We start from the raw sequence: 22,934 nt of genomic DNA, 5'->3' as shown, positions 1-22,934 counted from the left end.
AAGGATGATGTTTTTATTAAATTATATATATATATAAAGGAGTAATGGTGTCCGTTCCTCCCACTAAACAACAAAAGTACAAGCCCCAGAACCTAGAAATTTAGCAACACAACCCACCATCCTTGCCCCTAGGTTCAGACAACAAAAAGAAAAGAAAAATAAAGTCCTAATTAGAGGGAGAGAAATAATTGTTTTTATCCAATTGCTGCCAGTTAAAAGGCTAAGCTCCGCCCACTTGGTCTCCTAGCAACCCACTCAGCCCAGTGTTAATAAAAGAATAAAAATAAATAAATAAAAATTATACAATAAAAAATAATAATAAACACTAAAATAATTAAAAACACTAAAAATAATACAATAAAATACTATAACAAAATAACTAAAAATAATACAACAAAATAATAAAATATAATAAATTAAAAAATAAGTTACAATAAAATTAATTAAAAATACAAATAACATCAAATAAAAATTCCACAACAATTTTTAACCAATACCACCACCACTTTGCCACAGCAACGCGTGGCCGGGCACAGCTAGTATTATATATAACTATATCCGCTGCCACCAGTTATTAAAGATGTTTTTATTTAAAAGCTGCCACCAATATAACGATGTTTATTTTAAAACGCTGCCACCAAATTATAGAGGTTTTATAATGTTGCTCCCAAATGTCAAGGGGATCATCAACTCTTGCCACTACTATAGGAATACATAGCCATTAGCTACTTAGAGAGGAGACTTTTAAATCTTTATTTTTATTTCTTCTTCTTGTTTATTCTTAATGTCTATATATGACAGAGACTGAGATGTTTGAAGGGAACAATAACACGTTTATTCAGGCACAAGCTTAATGGTTACAATAACTTTTCTTCTTGTTTGAGGCACTTAGATTAACAGTTGCAATAACAGAATGAGGTGATTCATACTTCCTAAAATGTCACTTCTTTCTCCACTGCTTTAACCTGCAGTCACACTGTGAATTTCAGTCACAGACTATCTGTTCCTTATCTGGAAACAGACTACCTTAAAATAAGTCACCAAACTTATTTTAAACTGACTCAAATAAACACTTGAGCCTCCCTGATTCTCCAACTGAGAATCAGTCTTCACTGTAATTCATCCGATTACAGACTACCTTAAAATAAGTCACCAAACTTATTTTAAACTGACTCAAATAAACACTTGAGCCTCCCTGATTCTCCAACTGAGAATCAGTCTTCACTGTAATTCATCCGATTACAGACTACCTTAAAATAAGTCACCAAACTTATTTTAAACTGACTCAAATAAACACTTGAGCCTTCCTGATTCTCCAACTGAGAATCAGTCTTCACTGTAATTCATCCGATTACAGACTACCTTAAAATAAGTCACCAAACTTATTTTAAATTGACTCAAAATGACCAATTGAGTCTCCCTGATCCCCTAACTTAGGATCAGCCTTCCCTGAGCTTCAGCAGAGCCCAGACTCTCAAATCAACCTTCCTTGTGGTTTCCTGACCACAGACTGAGTTTCCCTCCAAATTCTGCTCTCTCTTCAGCTAAACGCAGTTGGCTCCGCCTACTTCTCCATGGCAACCAACTCATGGTGCAGAGTAACTGAAATATTAACCCTTTTAAAGCACAGTTAAACATGGCTTCTGTAAACTAAAATTCATACTTCTTTACACTTCCTAGTCCAGCATGCACACGATTACATCATACTGGCTCATATTCGAGGTTGAACTAGATCTCCCGTTAATGTCCAGACAGCAACATCAACGCTGTTTAAACCAGTTGCACCATACTGGCTCTCAAGGTCCCGAGTCGCATCTCTTCCTGTCTGGGAATGCCTTGTCCATCTTCTTCTTGCTTTCTCCCCAACCTCAGAAGGCGCTGGGCTTCCTCTCAGAGAACCGAAGCCTCCACGGCAAGCTTCAGGTGGCCGAAGTGTCCCAACGGCAAGCCCACAGCGCGGAGCAAGATTACGAAGAAGTGATCCATTTGTTGGAAGCGGAGATCGCGGAGTTGAAAACTCAGCTGGTGGGGAAGAAAACCAAGCAAGCTTCAGAAGCAGAGGTCAGTCTGTAATGGGACAACCCAAAGGAACCTTCGGCGCTTCAGATGTTTTAGACTACAGGTGTCCAGCTCAATGCTAAATCCAACCATCCATGCCATTTCATGTGGCTTTTCTCCAGATTCTTGACTATAACTCCAGTATTCTTCATCTTGGTAGCTTGATATTTATCGGTGGTCTCCCATCCAAGTACGAATCAGGGCTGAGCGTGCTTTGGTTCCAACACCAGATGGTATCTGTTACCTTTATTCACTAAAAAAAAACAAATCCTGAATGCATGGAAATACCATTTAGAAAAATTGTGAAAAACAGCTATTCATATTTTTTAGCTTAAAAGAATATTATTTATTTCAGAGTTTTACATTTCTTTTTTTAAAAAATATTCTTATTGGAAATTTTATGTTTGAAGATAAAAAGTATGAGTTAGCGAGTAATAGAATTTTCACATCGAAAGTGGGAGAACACTGATTGTTTATAGAAAGTAGGAAATGAGATAAGAGAAGAAGAAGAAGAAAAAGGAAAAAAAGGAAAAAGAAAAAATATATAAAATATACAGTAGAGTCTAACTTATCCAACATTCGCTTATCCAACATTCTCTAAGATTGTTCAGCACGCGTATGTTGTTGTTGTCGTGGTTGAGATAGTGACATCTATTTCTCTAAGATTGTTCAGCATGCATATGTTGTAGTAGTAGTTGTTGTTTCTACCCTGCTTTTCCTCTCTAAAAAGGAGCACAACGTTCTGGATTATCCAACGCATTTTTGTAGTCAATGTTTTCAATATATCGTGATATTTTGGTGCTAAATTCGTAAATACAGTAATTACAACGTAACATTACTGCGTTTTGAATTACTTTTTCTGTCAAATTTGTTGTACAACATGATGTTTTGGTGATTAATTTGTAAAATCATAAACTAATTTGATGTTTAATAGGCTTCTCCTTAATCTCTCCTTATTATCCAACATATTTGCTTATCCAACATTCTGCCGGCCCATTTATGTTGGATAAGTAAGACTCTACTGTATATGGTAAAAAGAAAAAAATAGAAAAAAAAGAAAAATGTTGACTTCCATCTAACTTTAACTGGTTCATCATAGATATATATATATATATATATATACTAGCTGTGCCCGGCCATGCGTTGCTGTGGCGAAGAATGGTGGTATGGGAAATAAAGTATTGAGGAATTGGTGGTAGTTAAGGTAAAGGGTAAACGTTTTCCTCGGACATTAAGCCCAGTCATGTATGATTCTGGGGGTTGGTGCTCATCTCCATTTCTAAGCCGAAGGGCCGTCGTTGTCCGTAGACTCCTCCAAGGTCATGTGGGATGACTACATGGAGCGGCGTTACCTTCCCACCGGAGCAGTACCTATTGATGCACTCACATTTACATGTTTTTGAACTTCTGGGTTGGCAGAAGCTGGGGCTAACAGTGGGGGCTCTGTCAGTTCCCCCAATTCAAACCTTTCGGTCCAGAAGTTCAGCAGCTCAGCGCTTTAACATGCTTTTGCCATCAGGGGACATTATTTCCTAAAGGTTGTGAATATGCAATATTTCTGATTGTTTTGTTTTTTTTGTCTGTTGGAGGCAAGTATGAATGCTGCAATTAGGAAAAATGATTAGGATGTAATGGCCTTGCAGATTTAAAGCCTAGCTGTTTCCTCCCTGAGTGATTTGTTTGTTGGGAGGTGTTAGCTGGCCCTGATTGTTTCCTGTCTGGAATTACCTTGTTTTCAGAGTGGTGTTGTTTGTGATATTTTATATGCTTCGACTGTCTGTGGCCCTGAGAAAACAGAGGATTCGCCAGACTTTGATGATGGGAATCCTTTGTTGGGAGGTGTTAGCTGGCCCTGATTGTTTTCTGTGTGGAATTCCCCTATTTTCAGAGTGTTGTTCTTTATTTAGTGTTCTGATTTTAGAGATTGTATTGTTCTGTTTTATTATACCACATTAATTTTTTTATATTCTGAGTTTAGTGTTTTTGAATACTTGGAGCCAGATTGTATTCATTTTCACGGTTGACCGCAACACAATAATAATAATAATAATAATAATAATAATAATAATAATAATAATAGTAAGGATAGTAATGATAGTAATAATAAGGACTTTGGTAATACATAGTGCTTCACTGCCTTCTCAGCTTCCTTTCTGGAAGAATCCTTTCTTGGGAGGCGTTAGCTGGCCCTGATTGTTTCCTTTGTGGAATTTCCAATTTCCTTGCTTTATTTACTTTCTTTATTTCTTTATTTCTTTATTACTGTCCTGGTTTTAGAGATTATATTGTTCTGCATTATTCTATCCTAGAAATTATTTCATATCAAAGTAGAATCTCACTTATCCAACATTCGCTTATACAATGTTCTGGATTATCCAACACAGTCTGCCTTTTCATAATCAATGTTTTTGTAGTCAGTGTTTCAAATTCATTGTGATATTTGACTGGTAAATTTGTAAATACAGTACAGTAGAGTCTCACTTATCCAACATAAGTGGGCTGGCAAAATGTTGGATAACCGAATATGTTGGATAATAAGGAGGCGTTAAGGAAAAGCCTATTAAATATCAAATTAGGTTATGATTTTACAAATGAAACACCAAAACATCATGTTAGACAACAAATTTGGCAGAAAAAGTAGTTCAATACGCAGTAATGCTATGTAGTAATTACTGTATTTATGAATTTAGCACCAAAATATCACGATATATTGAAAACATTGACTACAAAAATGCGTTGGATAATCCAGAACGTTGGATAAGCGAGTGTTGGATAAGTGAGACTCTACTGTAATTACTACATAGCATTACTGCGCATGGAACTACCTTTTCTGTCAAATTTGTTGTATAATATGATGTTTTGGTGCTTAATTTGTATAACGATTACCTAATTTGATGTTTAATCAGCTTTTCCTGAATCCCTTCTTATTATCCAATATATTTACTTATCCTGCCGGCCTGTTTATGTTGGATAAGTGAGACTCTACTGTATATTTCTAATCTTATATTATCTGCTCAGAACTGGATTATATGAGGCCCCTTCTTCACAGCTGTATAAAATGCACACTGAAGTGGATTATATGGCAGTGTGGAGTCAAGATAATCCAGTGCAAAGCAGATAATATAAGATTATAAATGGGTTATATAGCTGTGTGGAAGGGCCTTGAGTCTACACTGCCATATAATCCAGTTCAAATCAGATAATCTGTGGAAGAAGTCTAAGTGAGGCCTAACTGTGCCTGTCCCCTAACTGAAACCTGGCTGTCCCTTGGTTGCTAGGCAACGAAGTGGGCAGAGATTAGCCCTCTAAACTGGTAGCAATTGGATAAAAACAATTATTCCTCTCCCTCTAATTAGGACTTTATTTTTCTTTTCTTTTTGTTGTATCAACCTTGAGGCGTGGATGATGGGTTGTGTTGTCAAATTTCGAGGTTGGGGGGCCTAGTTTTGTTGTTTTGTCCACTGCCCTGATGCCATCACTCTTTTATATATATAGATATATATATATATATAAATGTTTGTAAAAATTGGTCAATCACGACATCCCCTTCATCCTCATCAGTCTCTAAGGTTGTATTTGTTCAGCAGATAGGGTCAAGTTTCATTTGTTTTAAGTAGTCCTTTACCAGGTCCCAGTTGGTTTCTTTCTTTGGTAAACCTTGGCTTGGAGATAACCAATATGTAAGTTTAAAAACAGCTATTTATTTTTGAGGTGCGTTTGACTCTGGAGACCGACATCTCCTTGTGCTCCTCTCCATTTCCATTTTCTTCCTCGTATTTTCTCTTTCCAAATCAGAATGACGTCCTAGAGATGAAAAGGCAGCTAACCCTGACCGATGGGCAGTTGAAAAAGTCCGAAGTTTCCCGGAAACGCCTGGAAATCCTTAACAGGAAGCTGCTCCTATTTGTCCAGGTGAGATTCCGAAACCATAGCAGCTCTCTAGATTTGGGGATCATCTCCATCGGAGGAACAAAGGAAGCAGGAATATCGTGCTACTGTTAGGACAGAAGAACTATTTTAGTCCAGGATTTGGCTCAAAAGCCAAATAAATGCCAGAAACAGATCCCTATTGTATTTGGATGGGAAGCATATGGAAACCAGTAGATTTTGGAACATTTTGGACACTAATAATAATATTATTATTGGTCAATACATGTTTGTTTATGCATAGACTATTGTGTTCATTTGTATACTCTAAAAGTATACTAGTATTCTGGGATATCCTTCAACAGTTTTGGATACTAGACATCCTCAGCCCCAACTAAAAATAAGGGATGATGGGAAAGGTGGTCGTAGCAATCTCCATGCCACACCTGCCATTTTGGACACTTACTGTCAAGTAGAGTATGATCTTTATATCCACAGAGGATATTGTCCTAAACTGCGAGGACATATGAAATTATGGATAATAGTGAACCCTATTGTTTTCAGTGGGGAAGATGATGAAGATCCTTAGAAAAAGATTACCGTATATACTCGAGTATAACTGACCCGAATATAAGCCGAGGTACCTAATTTTACCACAAAAAACTGGGATAACTTATTGACTCGAGTATAAGCCGAGTGTGGAAAAATGTAACAGCTACGGGTAAATTTCAAAATAAAAATAGATACCATTAAAATTTCATTAATCAAGGCATCAGTAGGTTAAATGTTTTTGAATATTTACCATATTTCAAAGAAAAACAATAAACTAGCTTTATAAGTGGAAAAGTAGGGGCAATGAAAACAATATGGTATCAACAATAACCTAATAATAATAATAATAATAATAATAATAATAATAACAACAACAACAACAACAACAACAACAACAACAACAACAACAACTTCATTTGGATCCCAACCTATCTCCCCATGGGAACTCAGGCTGCCTTCCAACATAGTAACAGGCAAACATTCAATGCTTATATAAACAATGCAGAGCTAGATATAGATCTATAATTATAGATACTAATTTCACATATGCATTTCCCCCTGAAACGTTTGCAAATCCCCTCTGTGAGTGTGTGTGTGTGCACATTTCCCCTACAATATTTGCAAGCCCTATATATATATATATATATATATATATATATATATATATATATATATTTGCAAGCCATATATATATATATGTCAGGCTCACTTCAAAGGACCAGTCTGAACGCAGATCAAAGATAGCTGCTCTCAAATCCAATCTTTATTGAAGAATACATGACTTTGGAAAAGTCGAGAATGACCTAATGTTTACATACATCTAATTTTATCACTTCTGATGCAACGTAATACCACACGCAAATATCATCATCAAATCCCACCCCCTGGATCACATTACTACCATTCCCACACACTACATCAATTATAATTGTTTATACTTTCAACCCTGAGTTCCCAGGCTCATTTTATCTTCTCCCGCCAGGTGCTTGCAGGATTGTTTATGTTATGAAGTCAGATTCAGGGCTTGGAAATTCAGCCCTGGGATCTGGCTCCATGACATGGCGCCCTCGTTTTCTTCGTCCTCCTCTTCGGTTCTTCTTTCATCATAGTTCTGAAACAAATCAAACAATAACTCTATGTGTCCATTTTGTCCAAAGTCCCCATATACTTTTTCAGTAAGCTGCGATGGAATACTGGGTGTATTTTCCCTAAACTTTTTGGCAATGCCAACTGGAAAGTTACTTCATTGATAACACCCTGTATTCTGAATGGTCCAATATATCTGGGGCTCAGTTTTCTTGAAGGTAGCCCCAATTTGATGTTTTGGGTACTTAACCACACTAGATCTCCTTTATCTAATTTATCGCCTTCCACCCTCTTTCTGTCTGCGAACGCTTTATACTTTTTGTGTGCTTCCTTTAAGGATGCAGTCACTTGACTCCAGCATTCTAGCATTTGCGTTTTCCATTTCCCTGCCTCTGTTTCCTCATTTTCTGTCCATCTTGGCAACTGGGGTAAAGGCTGTATTTCATACCCGTAAACTACTTCAAAGGGGGTTTTATTTGTTGCTGAATGTATAGTCGAATTAAAAGCTAGTTCCGCAAAAGCCAACCACCTAGACCAGTCATTTTGTCTCATGTTAGAGTACATTCGAAGGAACTGCCCAAGCGTCTGCTGAGTACGTTCTACCGCCCCGTTTGTCATGGGGTGAAAAGCAGAACTTAGACTCCTTTCTGCTCCTAGCATTTCCAAGAATTTTTCCCAAAATTTTGCTGTGAATTGTACTCCTCTGTCACTGACCACTCTACTGGGACATCCATGCAGTTTGTAAATATGATTTATGTACAGTTCAGCTAGTTTCTCGGCCGATGGTAGTTTCGTCAGCGCTATAAAGTGGGCCTGTTTAGAAAACAGGTCTAATACTGTCCAAATATAACGATGTCCTTTGCTAACCGGCAGTTCCCCCACAAAGTCCATAGCTACACATTCCCAAGGTCTGGTAGGTTCCGCTACCGTTTGTAATAATCCCATAGGCTTCCCTCCTCTCGATTTATTTCTGGCACAATCATCACATTGAACAACATGATTCTTTATGTCCTTCCTCATTCCTGGCCACCAACAATGTTTTGCTATTGCCTTTGTTGTTTTTGTAATTCCTGTATGACCAGCGCTCTGGTTGTTGTGAAAACGATGCAAAATCTTAATCCTTAATATTGCTGGGATATACAGTTTCTTGTTTACAAACCAAAATCCCCCCTTCTGCTCCCCCTTTTCTGCGTTGGATGCGATCCATTGATCTCCTTCATAAGACTGTTTCAGTTCATTTCCCCAATTATCTTCCCCGCCGAGTTCAACAAAAGCCGTGTTCTCCTTTTGGGTTTGTGCTCTTGTCCTGACAGCTAAGCCCCATTGTTTGTCAGAGAATATTGTCCCCTCTTTTGCTGTGGTTGTGCCTTCGTGTTGAGGCATGCGTGAAAGAGCATCTGCCAAGACATTCTGCTTCCCTTGAAAAAACTTTAATTGGAAATCGAATCTGCTGAAGTATTGCGCCCATCTAATTTGTTTGGGAGATAATTTTCTAGGAGATTTTAAATACTGGAGGTTCTTATGGTCAGACCAAATTTCAAATGGGATTCCGCTTCCTTCGAGGAAGTGTCGCCAGCATTCTAAGGCTTTTAATATGGCTAATGCCTCTTTTTCCCATATTGGCCAACTTTTTTCAGTTTCGCTGAACTTCCGGGACAAATATCCACAGGGTTTTAAGTTCCCATTTTGATCTTTTTGCAATAGTACTGCCCCGTACGCACAGTCTGAGGCATCGCAATGGATTATGAAAGGGCTCCTGATATCGGGGTGTTTTAGGATGGGTCCTTCTGTGAAGCATTCTTTTAGGGTTTCGAATGCCTTTTGGCATTCTGGCGTCCAACTCAGTTTGACGCCAGGAGCTTTCACTTTTGCTGTCTCCCCTTTCCCTTTTGTTTTTAAAAGTTCAGTAAGGGGTGCGGTTATTTGCGCGAAGCCTTTTATGAAGGGTCTGTAAAAATTTGCAAACCCCAGAAATGATTGCAATTGCCTCCTTGTTTGAGGCACTCCCCATTCTTTCACATCTGATACTTTAGCTGGATCCATAGCTAACCCTTCTGGAGATATCCGATACCCCAGAAAGTCAATTTGAGTTTTATTAAATTCACATTTGGACAGTTTTGCGTACAGCTTTGCTTCCCTTAGTCTCTGCAAAACTTCCCGGACCAATTTTACGTGCTTTTCCTTATCTTCATTCACAATCAAGATATCATCAAGGAATATGAATACCCCTCTGTACAACAATGGGTGTAGTATTTCATTTATAAGCTGCATAAAGCAACCGCCTCCATTTTTTAAACCGAAAGGCAAAATTTTATATTCAAAATGGCCGAATGCGCAGGAAAATGCAGTTTTCCAAGTATCCTCCGGTTTGATTCTTAATTTATGATACGCTTCAATTAAATCCAGTTTAGTAAATATGCTCCCTTTCTTCAATACGGTAATTAAATCCTTTACTAAGGGCATAGGGTATTTATTGTCCTTAGTAATTGCGTTTAAATTTCGATAATCAATGCATAATCGTAGGGAGTTGTCTTTCTTTCTCCTAAATAACACTGGGGCCCCGAGAGGAGAGTTGGATGGCTTAATGAAGCCTCGCGCCAGGTTTTTATCAATATATTTCCTCAATTCCTCCTTCTCCTGCACAGACATGGGATACACTTTTGGTTTTGGTAAGTTTGCTCCTGGGGTTATTTCAATTTCTACTTCTATATTCCTTTTGGGAGGCAATTTACTGGCCTCTTTCTGATTGAAAACATCCACAAAGTCTCTGTATTCAGGTGGCAATAGCTGTGGGTCTATTTCACCTGCTTCATCTTCCTCGTCCTCCTCTTCTGCAATTTTGCTTATCTCCCATTGCGTCTGCTGTTCTTTGAATGCTAGGCTCTTTCCTCTCCAATCTACTTCAGGATTTGCCTGTTCGAGCCATGGTATCCCTAATATTACGTGGTATGTGGCAATAGGGGCTATCACAAAGGATATTCTTCCTTCCCATTTGCCTATTTTACATGGGACCCCCCGTATTTCCTTTGTAGATACTTCCCCAGCAGCGACTGATCCATCTAGCTGCGAAAATGCAATTGGGGAGTCAAGCGCCATCTGCTGGCATTTCAGCGCTCCTGCTAATTCCGGAGTTATAATATTTCTAGAACAACCACAATCCACAAATGCCTTGCAGGTGGCCCGATTCTCTAGCCCCGAGAGGCAGATTGGCACTACTATCATGCGTTTGTCCCGACTCACCAGTTTTTCTGAAGATTCTGGGGCCTGCACCTCCTCTTCCGCGCGCCTCCCGGTTGCTGGCTTGGGCTTTGGGGGTTTTGGCGGCTCCCCCTTCCGGGCCCAGCATTCCGCTGCCCGATGGCCCGTCTTCCCACATACAAAGCATCCCGGTTTAGGTTTGTTGTCGTCTCCTCTGGAGGGAATCCCCGGCCTCCCTCCGGGTCTTTCCTGCTTCCTCGTTTCTCCTCGACCTCTCGCCACTGGTCTTTGCTGGCCGCTGCTGCTCCTGAAGCGCTTTACTTGGGCCAGGGTGGATTCGACGCGCCCCGCTAGTTGAATCCATCCCTGGAGCGTTTCGGGGTCATCTCTGTGCGCTGCCCAGCTGAAAATCTCGGGGCGTAGTCCCTCTTTAAATAACTCCACTTTGGTCACTTCAGACCACTCTGGTACCCTTTCCGTGAGGTGGAGGAATTCCTCTGCGTACTCGGGCACTGTTTTGTCCCTCTGCTTTATTCCTTTCAGCTGGTCTCGAGCCCTCAATTGCTCTAGCCGGTCTCTGAACCGGTTTTCCAGTGCGGCGAGGAAGCGGGGCACTGACCTCAGGCATGGGTCGCGTCTGGCATGTAGTTGCACATACCAGCTGGCTGCTCCTCGCTTTAGTGTGTTGCCGATGGCTCGAACCCTGCTTGCTTCGGAGGGGAATGTGTGTGCATTGTCTTCCATGTATCCTCTGATGCTAATTAGAAAAAAGTTCAGTTCATCTGATTCCCCTCCGTATTCTAGTTTGAGATCTTCCCTTCTTGGCATCCATTCTGCGGCCCGTTGATGCTGTCTGGGAGGCATGGGGAAGGGTTGCATCAGGTTTCCTCGGGCGGCTCCTTGGAACACGCCGCGCCCCACTCCGGTGGTCATTCTGCGCGGCTCCCGAAAGTCTGCCGCCGCTGTCGGCCCTTCCGCCCATCCGCATACTGGCCTCGCTGTAGCCCCCTCATCTCGCCTTTCCTCGTCGTACGGCACATCCTCCTCCTCTTCCTGGATCCCCCGCTCCTCTCCGCCTTCGTCTGCAAATCCACTGGACCCGATCCCTGGCCCCAGTGGCCTTTCCACCCCGACGCCCATTCGGGGGGTTGGGAGCTCTGTTGGAGATGGCGGCCTCAGAGTTCCCAGAGCTCGCTGGCGCTCCACTTCGCGCGCCATTCTGTCTCGGAACTCCTGCTCCTGCCAGTATTCCTCATCTCCCTCGTCCCTTGCCTCCACGGGGCTCTGCGTTGACGCTCGCTGGCCCCTCTGGCTCCAATCTCCTTCTTTACTTGGCTCTCTCTCGGCGCCATATCGGATGGGCTCCTTTTGGAGATTCTCTTCCAATAGTGGCACCAACCTCCCCACGGTTTCCGACAGCCTGGATAAATTAGTTTCCAGGATGGATAACCGCAGGGCCACGGTCTCCGGCATACTTCCTCCAGATCCCCAACTGGTTTCTGCAGCCGCAGAGACGCCTCTTCCTCCCCTGGGAATCCTCTGGGTCACGCCGTTCGGCCTGGGGTACCCCGTAGAGGAAGCTATGGCTTGCAGCGTCTCTTCTCTCTTCGGCCGGGCCCCTTGCAAAGGCCTCCCTGCCCCATTTGGGCTTTGATCTCCTTCTTCACTCATTTTCACTTCACTGCGAATTCCGCAGGAGGGTGAGAACTGGATTCTCGACTTAAATGTCAGGCTCACTTCAAAGGACCAGTCTGAACGCAGATCAAAGATAGCTGCTCTCAAATCCAATCTTTATTGAAGAATACATGACTTTGGAAAAGTCGAGAATGACCTAATGTTTACATACATCTAATTTTATCACTTCTGATGCAACGTAATACCACACGCAAATATCATCATCAAATCCCACCCCCTGGATCACATTACTACCATTCCCACACACTACATCAATTATAATTGTTTATACTTTCAACCCTGAGTTCCCAGGCTCATTTTATCTTCTCCCGCCAGGTGCTTGCAGGATTGTTTATGTTATGAAGTCAGATTCAGGGCTTGGAAATTCAGCCTTGGGATCTGGCTCCATGACATATATATATATATATATATATATATATATATATATACACACACACATATACATACATGCCCATATATATTTGTGTGTTCATTCTCCCCCTGTAATATTTGCAAGCCCTATATATAGGTAGGTAAGAATATATTCATATTTATCCAGACATCTCTCTTTATATAGATATTTGCAGATACTTGCAAACATATGAGGGGAAATTCATATATAAAATTAATGTATATAGATAGATACACATATAAAGGTACATAGAGATGGCAAAAGCTTGCAAGGAGTGAATGCCTATATATCTGTAGGAGAGTTTAACAAATATTTCAGGGGAAAATGCTTTCATAAGATTAATGAATATATATTTTTCTTCTTCCTAACTTGAAAGAGTGTCTTTGTCTTTTCAAAACATTCCCTTGATTAAGAACAAGGGAGGCTTTGCAAAAGAAAACACACTGATAAGGGAGAAGAGAGAAATATTGCAAGCAGGGCCTGCAGGCTCTGTTGCCGGCCTTGACCTTGACCCGATTATAAGCGGGGGAGGCTTTTTCAGCTCATAAATAAGGGCTGAAAAACTCTGCTTATCTTCGAGTATATACGGTATCTTTTACAAGAGGCCCTAAGTCAAACCATGGATGAGTGAAACTGTGTACATCATGTTCTGTGGATACTGGGATGCTGTATTGAATCAAGCGCTCCTAATTTGCACACAGAACTATTGGATGCCTCTGAACTGAGTTTCGCCACTTTCCATTCTTTAGACGTGAAACCACAAAAGGGCTTCTCCTTTGGTCGCTTCTCCTCTTGATTTTCTGCAGCTGCACCTTAGCGTTGGGATTAATCTGTAGCGTTGAAATGATCGATTTATTCAGGCCGGCCTTTGTTCCGTCTTTCCTTTTGCTGTGGATTAAAGCAAGCCGTCCTTGGAATGAGTAGCAGCAGGGGCAGGGCCAAAGGATGTGGGGAATTAGGGAAATACCTCACTGGGAGGAAGAGAGGGAGTTTAATTTTTGCAGGACTTGAAATACTAAAATGCCCCATTTTCTGTTTTTGCCCAGAATGCCCGGAAGCTATTAAGTCCCTCCTGCACATTACCAGAGGAGAAGAGGTGAGAAGAGGAATTGTTCTTAGTCTTTCCGTACACTATAAACTCTATGAGCGTTTATTTATTCACTAACTAGCTTGGGGCCCCGGTGGTGCCTGGGTCATTCGAAGAAGACATTGTTTGTACTGGGATGTTTGGTTATCGCTGAAGTTTGGTCCAGATCTGTCGTTGGCTGGGTTCAGTGCTGTCTGGATAAGGGTGAACTACAACTCCCAGATTCCCAGAGCAATCATCCCCAAGCCCTGCCAATATTCATAGTTGACCATGTTGGGTCTGTGTGCTAAGTTTAGTCTAGATCCGTTATTAGTTGATTTCAGGGCTCTCTAGATAAATGTGAACTACAACTCCCAGATCTGAGGTCAATCACCCCAAAACCAGGCCTGGATGCACAGTTGACTATGTAGGGTCTGTATGCAAAGTTTGGTCCAGATCTGACGTCAGCTAGGTTCAGTGCTTTCTGGATGCAGGTGAACTGTAACTCCCAAAATCAAGGTCGATTCCCACTAACCCCTGCAGTATGTTCAGTTGGTCATGGTGCTTCTCTGTGCCCAGTTTGGTCCCTGTCCATTGTCGGTAGGAGTCACAGTTTCTCTGGATGTAGGTGAACTATAACTCCCAAAAATCAAGGTCCATTTCCACTAACCCCTGCAGTATGTTCAGTTGGTCATGGGGCTTCTCTGTGCCCAGTTTGGTCCCAGTCCATTGTCGGTAGGAGTCACACTTTCTCTGGATGTAGGTGAACTATAATTCCCAAAATCAAGGTCCATTTCCACTAACCCCTGCAGTATGTTCAGTTGGTCATGGGGCTTCTCTGTGCCCAGTTTGGTCCCAGTCCATTGTCGGTAGGAGTCACACTTTCTCTGGATGTAGGTGAACTATAATTCCCAAAATCAAGGTACATTTCCACTAACCCCTGCAGTATGTTCAGTTGGTCATGGGGCTTCTCTGTGCCCAGTTTGGTCCCAGTCCATTGTCGGTAGGAGTCACACTTTCTCTGGATGTAGGTGAACTATAATTCCCAAAATCAAGGTACATTTCCACTAACCCCTGCAGTATGTTCAGTTGGTCATGGGGCTTCTCTGTGCCCAGTTTGGTCCCTGTCCATTGTCGGTAGGAGTCACAGTTTCTCTGGATGTAGGTGAACTATAACTCCCAAAAATCAAGGTCCATTTCCACTAACCCCTGCAGTATGTTCAGTTGGTCATGGGGCTTCTCTGTGCCCAGTTTGGTCCCAGTCCATTGTCGGTAGGAGTCAAACTTTCTCTGGATGTAGGTGAACTATAATTCCCAAAATCAAGGTCCATTTCCACTAACCCCTGCAGTATGTTCAGTTGGTCATGGGGCTTCTCTGTGCCCAGTTTGGTCCCAGTCCATTGTCGGTAGGAGTCACACTTTCTCTGGATGTAGGTGAACTATAATTCCCAAAATCAAGGTACATTTCCACTAACCCCTGCAGTATGTTCAGTTGGTCATGGGGCTTCTCTGTGCCCAGTTTGGTCCCAGTCCATTGTCGGTAGGAGTCACACTTTCTCTGGATGTAGGTGAACTATAATTCCCAAAATCAAGGTCCATTTCCACTAACCCCTGCAGTATGTTCAGTTGGTCATGGGGCTTCTCTGTGCCCAGTTTGGTCCCAGTCCATTGTCGGTAGGAGTCACACTTTCTCTGGATGTAGGTGAACTATAATTCCCAAAATCAAGGTACATTTCCACTAACCCCTGCAGTATGTTCAGTTGGTCATGGGGCTTCTCTGTGCCCAGTTTGGTCCCAGTCCATTGTCGGTAGGAGTCACACTTTCTCTGGATGTAGGTGAACTATAATTCCCAAAATCAAGGTACATTTCCACTAACCCCTGCAGTATGTTCAGTTGGTCATGGGGCTTCTCTGTGCCCAGTTTGGTCCCAGTCCATTGTCGGTAGGAGTCACACTTTCTCTGGATGTAGGTGAACTATAATTCCCAAAATCAAGGTACATTTCCACTAACCCCTGCAGTATGTTCAGTTGGTCATGGGGCTTCTCTGTACCAAGTTTGGTCCCAGTCCATTGTCGGTAGGAGTCACACTTTCTCTGGATGTAGGTGAACTATAATTCCCAAAATCAAGGTCCATTTCCACTAACCCCTGCAGTATGTTCAGTTGGTCATGGGGCTTCTCTGTGCCCAGTTTGGTCCCAGTCCATTGTCGGTAGGAGTCACACTTTCTCTGGATGTAGGTGAACTATAATTCCCAAAATCAAGGTACATTTCCACTAACCCCTGCAGTATGTTCAGTTGGTCATGGGGCTTCTCTGTGCCCAGTTTGGTCCCAGTCCATTGTCGGTAGGAGTCACACTTTCTCTGGATGTAGGTGAACTATAATTCCCAAAATCAAGGTACATTTCCACTAACCCCTGCAGTATGTTCAGTTGGTCATGGGGCTTCTCTGTGCCCAGTTTGGTCCCAGTCCATTGTCGGTAGGAGTCACACTTTCTCTGGATGTAGGTGAACTATAATTCCCAAAATCAAGGTACATTTCCACTAACCCCTGCAGTATGTTCAGTTGGTCATGGGGCTTCTCTGTGCCCAGTTTGGTCCCAGTCCATTGTCGGTAGGAGTCACACTTTCTCTGGATGTAGGTGAACTATAATTCCCAAAATCAAGGTCCATTTCCACTAACCCCTGCAATATGTTCAGTTGGTCATGGGGCTTCTCTGTGCCCAGTTTGGTCCCAGTCCATTGTCGTTAGGAGTCACACTTTCTCTGGATGTAGGTGAACTATAATTCCCAAAATCAAGGTACATTTCCACTAACCCCTGCAGTATGTTCAGTTGGTCATGGGGCTTCTCTGTGCCCAGTTTGGTCCCAGTCCATTGTCGGTAGGAGTCACACTTTCTCTGGATGTAGGTGAACTATAATTCCCAAAATCAAGGTACATTTCCACTAACCCCTGCAGTATGTTCAGTTGGTCATGGGGCTTCTCTGTGCCCAGTTTGGTCCCAGTCCATTGTCGGTAGGAGTCACACTTTCTCTGGATGTAGGTGAACTATAATTCCCAAAATCAAGGTACATTTCCACTAACCCCTGCAGTATGTTCAGTTGGTCATGGGGCTTCTCTGTGCCCAGTTTGGTCCCAGTCCATTGTCGGTAGGAGTCACACTTTCTCTGGATGTAGGTGAACTATAATTCCCAAAATCAAGGTCCATTTCCACTAACCCCTGCAGTATGCTCAGTTGGTCATGGGGCTTCTCTGTGCCAAGTTTGGTCCCAGTCCATTGTCGGTAGCAGTCACACTATCAGTGAAGGTCCTGCAAGTCCCATTATCTATGGCAAGTTTGGTCCAGATCCAGCACTGGTTGGATGTCGTTGGGACTGCTACCTGCTTCCTTTCTCCAGCTCTGAGAAGGCTCCTATTGTGGCTCTTTCTTTCCTTCCTCCATTGCCCTCATGGAGCTTCTCTGTCTGTCTTTCGGTCTTCCCTTCTCTCATATAATGGTCAAAAACCAACTTACTCACCAATTTCTTCTTCTAAGAGCCAACATTCAGGATGATGAGGACAAAACAAGGAAGCCCTTGGAAGCGACCCTTCCGTCTTCAGATCTTGTGGGCGTCTTGATAGCCGAGGCGAATGAACTGTTGGAACCCGTGTCCGTGTCCAACGCTGCCAAGGACGGTAAGTGATTCTCAGGTCTCCTTCTTGGGAGATCTCAGTTTAAGGGATTGGATGAATGGGCTGCACAACGACATGGATATTTTGAGTCCGTTGGAGTATAGATGCCAATGTCAGAAGTCAATTGAGGCTTGAGTCTGTTGGAGTACAGATGCCAATGTTAGAAGTCAATTGAGGCTTGAGTCTGTTGGAGTCCAGATGCCAATGTCAGCACAGGAGAGGCTAAGATGGTTTTCTTGGTCCCTCTTGCTACTGCATTCCCCCATTTTCCAATCCTTCTGGTCAGGTGGAAAGGGAACTACAGGGGGAAAACTCATTTTCTTCCTCTGATCTCATATTGTCATAAAATAGTCGGGTAAACAGCAAATACAGTAGGTGGACAAGCATTGGAGACTTGAGAATAGGGGGAGGGAGTTGGATGTAGGTGGGCGGGTGAGAGAGTAGCTTCAAATGTGAAATTAAGATGGTACCTAATACTCACCTTGCTAACGTTTCCCTGAAGAAGTGAGGAATTTTGAGTCTTGACAACATCCTTGTTCGGATGTTAACTGGGAAATGATGAGGTTCAGTACCGAATTAGCCCTATTGGTAGTGCATTTGGTTGATTAAAAAGTGCTTTCTGATCCGATCCGTTTTTTGTGTTGACAGCTTTATTGCACGCCTGGGATGATTGCCCAGCTGGGAATGCAACTCCAGACTACAAAGAGTGAGTATAGAAGCCATTTCCACTGCAGGCAGATTTTGGGGGCATTTTTTGGGGTCTTCAGAGCATCTTTGATATGCTTCACAGAAGCAGGAGTCAGCATGGTTTAAAGGTGGGACTAGGATTCTGGAAGGGGCCCTAGAGAGTCTTAGAGAGAAGGTTTCAAATCAAATCCACAAATAATCAAATCCAGAGAACTCAAAACTAGAAACGAAGAGGGACGACTGTACAGCAGGCATGGGCCAACTTTGACCCTCCAGGTGTTTTGGACTTCAACTCCCACAATTCCTAACAGCTATGAATATTTTTAATTCCCAGCCATCTGCATCAGAAGACAACGTGGCCGCCACCGCCGCCGCCTCCTCCTCCTCCTCCTCCTCCTCCTCCTCCTCCAAGTGAGAACAGCGAGCAGAATCTACAAACCCAAAGCCCTTCTTCCAAGGATCCTTCTGACAAGCCGGCATAAACCTCTCAGCCGCAAGAGGCTCCAGGTCCCGACCGTGACTTTTTTCCAAACCCAGATTTGGAGGCCGAAGCACAAAGACTCGGTTCTAAGGAGAAGACACATCTCCCAGTGCTTTTCCCATTTCTTTTCGGAAGACTGAAGTTCCCGATCCATTCATAAACTCAGCAACGAGCGCATCCTCGGGGATGGATGCCTCTGGATCGCTTCATACAAACAAGCCTGTTTCCCTCATTCTGCAGCTTTGGAAAGAAAACAATCAAGGAAAATATGGCTGCAAGACTTGAACCTACAGCTGAATGGAAAACCCAGCGTCCTTTGCATTTCCTTTGAAAAACCAAAGTACTTTTTTTCTGGCTGTAGGTGAAGTAGCTCAGTTTTTAGTAGTTCTGCATAGCTGTCTATGGATGCATCACGGCCTCAGTTGGGTCGACTCTCAATGCTGCCAAGGCTTCTTTGAGTGACTTGATATTTGGGTTGTGGATGTACCGAAGATGGATCCTTCCCATGCTGGACTGAGTCTGATGAGGACTTTCCAGACAAACTGTCTTGGGTTTAAAACATGGGGAAGGGGGAAATAATATTCCTTAGGCATTGGTTTTTCTGTAGTTAGCAAATACCATGGTAGGAATCGGATGTGAGCACAACATTTTTGGCAAATAAAAGTGAAAACCTTGTCCTTCTTGTCAGTCCACGTTTCCAAAGGGATGTTCTGTTTGAGGCAAGTGTTAATGGAGCAATTACCCACCTTGATTAGCATTGAATGGCCTTGCAGCTTCAAGGACCGGCTGCTTCTTGCCTGGGGGAATCATTTGTTCAAGGACTAGCTGCTTACTGCCTGGGGGAATCATTTATTCAAGGACTGGCTGCTTCCTGCCTGGGGGGATCATTTGTTCAAGGACTGGCTGCTTATTGTCTGGGGGAATCATTTGTTCAAGGACTGGCTGCTTACTGCCTGGGGGAATCATTTGTTCAAGGACTGGCTGCTTCCTGCCTGGGGGGATCATTTGCTCAAGGACCGGCTGCTTACTGCCTGGGGGAAATCCTCCCAACAAAGGATTTCCCAACAAAGGATTTCCCCAGGCAGGAAGCAGACAGGCTTTGAAGCTGCAAGGCCATTAAATGCTAATCAAGGTGGCCAATTGCAAGATTCAGACCTGCCTTCAACAGACAGGAGTACTTTTCAAGGACCGGCTGCTTCCAGCCTGGGGGAATCATTTGTTCAAGGACCGGCTGCTTACTGCCTGGGGTAAATCCTCCCAACAAAGGATTCCCCCAGGCAGGAAGCAGCCAGGCTTTGAAGCTGCAAGGCCATTCAATGCTAATCACGGTGGCCAATTGCAAGATTCAGACCTGCCTCCAGAAGACAAGAGTGCTTGGACTTTCCATAGATAGATAGATAGATAGATAGATAGATAGATAGATAGATAGATAGATATAATATTATCCAAGATATTCGCTTATCCAAGGTTCTGCCGGCCCGTTTAGCTTGGATAAGTGAGACTCATATATATAAAATTGTATATTATATATTATATATACAGTATATTATATGTACAGTAGAGTCTCACTTATCCAACATAAACGGGCCAGAAGAACTTTGGATAAGCAAAAATGTTGGATAATAAGGAGGGATTAAGGAAAAGCCTATTAAACGTCAAATTATGTTATGATTTTACAAATTAAGCACAAAAATATCATGTTTTACAACAGAAAAAGCAGTTCAATACATGATAATGTTATGTAATAATTACTGTATTTACGAATTTAGCACCAAACTTTCACAATGTATTGAAAATTAGACTACAAAAACATTGACCACAGAAAGGCAAACTGCATTGGATAATACAGAACGTTGGATAAGCGAGACTCTACTGTATTATATTGTGTAATATACATTATATTATATATTATTTATATTATATTTATATATGAATAATATATCTATATATATAAAAGAGTAATGGCATCACGGCGACCCACAAAACAACAAAACTACAGGCCTCCCAACCTCGAAATTTGACAACACAACCCATCATCCATGCCTCAAGGTTGATACAACAAAAAGAAAAGAAAAATAAAGTCCTAATTACAGGGAGAGGAATAATGGTTTTTATCCAATTGCTGCCAGTTTAGAGGGCTAATCTCTGCCCACTTCGTCTCCTAGCAACCAACTTAGCCCAGGGGACAGGCAGACTTAGGCCGCGGCCTCTTCCAAGGATTATCTAATTTGCACTGGATTATATGGCAGTGTAGACTCAAGGCCCTTCCACATAGCTATATAACCCATTTAGAATCTTATATTATCTGCTTGGCACAGAATTATCTTGACTCCACACTGCCATATAATCCACTTCAGTGTGCAGTCGGACACAACTGGTCTTAATGTCAGGAGAAAACCTTTACCCTTTACCTTAACTCCCACCAATTCCTCAATACTTTATTTCCCATACCACCAGACTTCGCCACAGCAACGCGTGGCCAGGCACAGCTAGTAATATTATATAACTACAGTAGAATCTCACTTATCCAAGCTAAATGGGCTGGCAGAACCTTGGATAAGCGAATATCTTGGATAATAAGAAGGGATTAAGGAAAAGCCTATTAAACATTAAGTTAGGTTATGATTTTACAAATTAAGCACCAAAACATCATGCTATACAACAAATTTGACAGAAAAAGTAGTTCAATACGCAGTAATGTTATGTTGTAATTTACAAATTTAGCACCAAAATATCACGATATTTATGTGGGATAAGTGAGACTCTACTGTAATACATATGATAGCTGTAATATAATAATAATATATCATAATATAATAGTAATAGACTCCAACAATACATCCCAGCTGATTTGCAGCCTGCCCTGGTGGAGGGGGCGTGGCTTGGATCAGTGGGCGTGGCTTCGCGGCGCGGGCCGCTTCTCCTTGCCCGGGGAAGGGGGTGTGTCCTGGCGGCGCGGTGGGCGTGGCGTCTGGCCGTGCCGCAGCGCGTGCGGGGCTGAGGGCCGCTCTGATTGGCTAAAGCGCGCCGGCCGGCCTGAGTGGGGCGCGAGGGTCCTTTTCTTCTCCTTCCCGAGCAGAGGCAGAGGCGGCAGGTGGAGAGCGAGCAAGGCCGCCCTTGGGTTCCAGGAGAGGCGGAGGAGGATGGCGGAGGAGGAAGAAGAGGTGAGTCAGGAGCAGGGAGCGGGGAAGAAGGACAGAATGAAAGGCAGGGGATTGCAGGGAGACATTGCCCCCCTGCAGCTCAGAAAATGGTCTATTCCTAAGAAAATTTTTATATACTGTATATTTATATGCAATTTTCCCCCCTATGCATGGGGACTTGGTGGAAAATATTAGAAATGCATTAAGTAGATGTAAAACTTAGCAATATTAAAACGATTAAAGTAGGATCTATAAATATTAAATATATATGCATATATGCATATATATTTGCATATTATATATCCATATATTGTCCCCAAACTCTCTGAAGGTAGGACAAATGCATACGTTTTATTTTATTTCAATTGCTTTCCTTATAATATTATTTATATTTTAATATTTTAGTCATGTATATATTTTATATTTTTATTTTCTAATATTTTTAATATTTATAGATACTATTTTAATTGTTTAAATATTGATATATTTGACATCCATATAATGCATTACTAATACTGTATATATATATATATATATATATGCATATTTTATATGCATATAGTGTCCCCAAACTCTCTGAACGTAGGAAAAAGGGGCAGACGCAAACATTTTATTTTATTTCAGTTGCTTTCATGTTAATATATTTTTAATATTATTTATATTTTTATATTTTTCTGTATTTTTATATTTTCATATTCTTTAGATTTTTAATATTTTAGTATTTTATATATTTTATATTTTTATTTTCTAATATTTTAATATTTATAGATCCTATTTTAATTATTTTAATATTGATATATTTGACATCCATATATATTGGATAATAAGGAAAGATTAAGGATTAATTAAACATCAAATTAGGTTATGATTTTACAAATTAAGCACCAAAACATCATATTTTACAACAAATTTGACAGAAAAGCAGTTCAATACGCAGTAATGTTATAGCACCAAAATATCACGATATATTGAAAACATTGACTACAAAAATTGCTTGGATAATCCAGAACCTTGGATAAGCGAGGCTTGGATAAGTGAG

The 22,934-nt window shown here is 41.9% G+C and overlaps 2 protein-coding genes across 5 annotated transcripts in view; both read left to right on the top strand.

Annotated features, from left to right (window-relative positions):
• The window catches only part of LOC103279848 (syntaxin-binding protein 4), a 76,992-nt gene extending 57,565 nt beyond the window's left edge, over positions 1-19,427 (top strand). For 2 of the 3 annotated variants that reach the window (XM_062964232.1, XM_062964231.1), the window contains exons 17-22: positions 1,873-2,061; positions 5,854-5,970; positions 13,894-13,943; positions 17,448-17,587; positions 18,233-18,290; positions 18,606-19,427. In XM_062964232.1, coding sequence (XP_062820302.1) covers positions 1,873-2,061; positions 5,854-5,970; positions 13,894-13,943; positions 17,448-17,587; positions 18,233-18,290; positions 18,606-18,753 — 702 coding nt within the window. In that variant the 3' untranslated portion in view covers positions 18,754-19,427. The remainder of the gene's footprint in view (positions 1-1,872; positions 2,062-5,853; positions 5,971-13,893; positions 13,944-17,447; positions 17,588-18,232; positions 18,291-18,605) is intronic. The other variant, XM_062964233.1, reaches the window with a different exon arrangement.
• A 2,332-nt stretch (positions 19,428-21,759) lies between these two features.
• Positions 21,760-22,934, top strand: part of sec14l5 (SEC14 like lipid binding 5) — a 62,109-nt gene continuing 60,934 nt past the window's right edge. Inside the window, exon 1 of one of the 2 annotated variants that reach the window (XM_062964609.1) lies at positions 21,760-21,916. The gene's annotated coding sequence lies outside the window, so the exon portion shown is untranslated. The remainder of the gene's footprint in view (positions 21,917-22,934) is intronic. The other variant, XM_062964610.1, reaches the window with a different exon arrangement.

Source organism: Anolis carolinensis, unplaced genomic scaffold (assembly GCF_035594765.1).
Source record: "Anolis carolinensis isolate JA03-04 unplaced genomic scaffold, rAnoCar3.1.pri scaffold_13, whole genome shotgun sequence".
Lineage (NCBI taxonomy): Eukaryota > Metazoa > Chordata > Lepidosauria > Squamata > Dactyloidae > Anolis > Anolis carolinensis.
The sequence above is the reverse complement of the archived record's forward strand: the minus strand, read 5'-3'. Positions and strand labels throughout refer to the sequence as shown.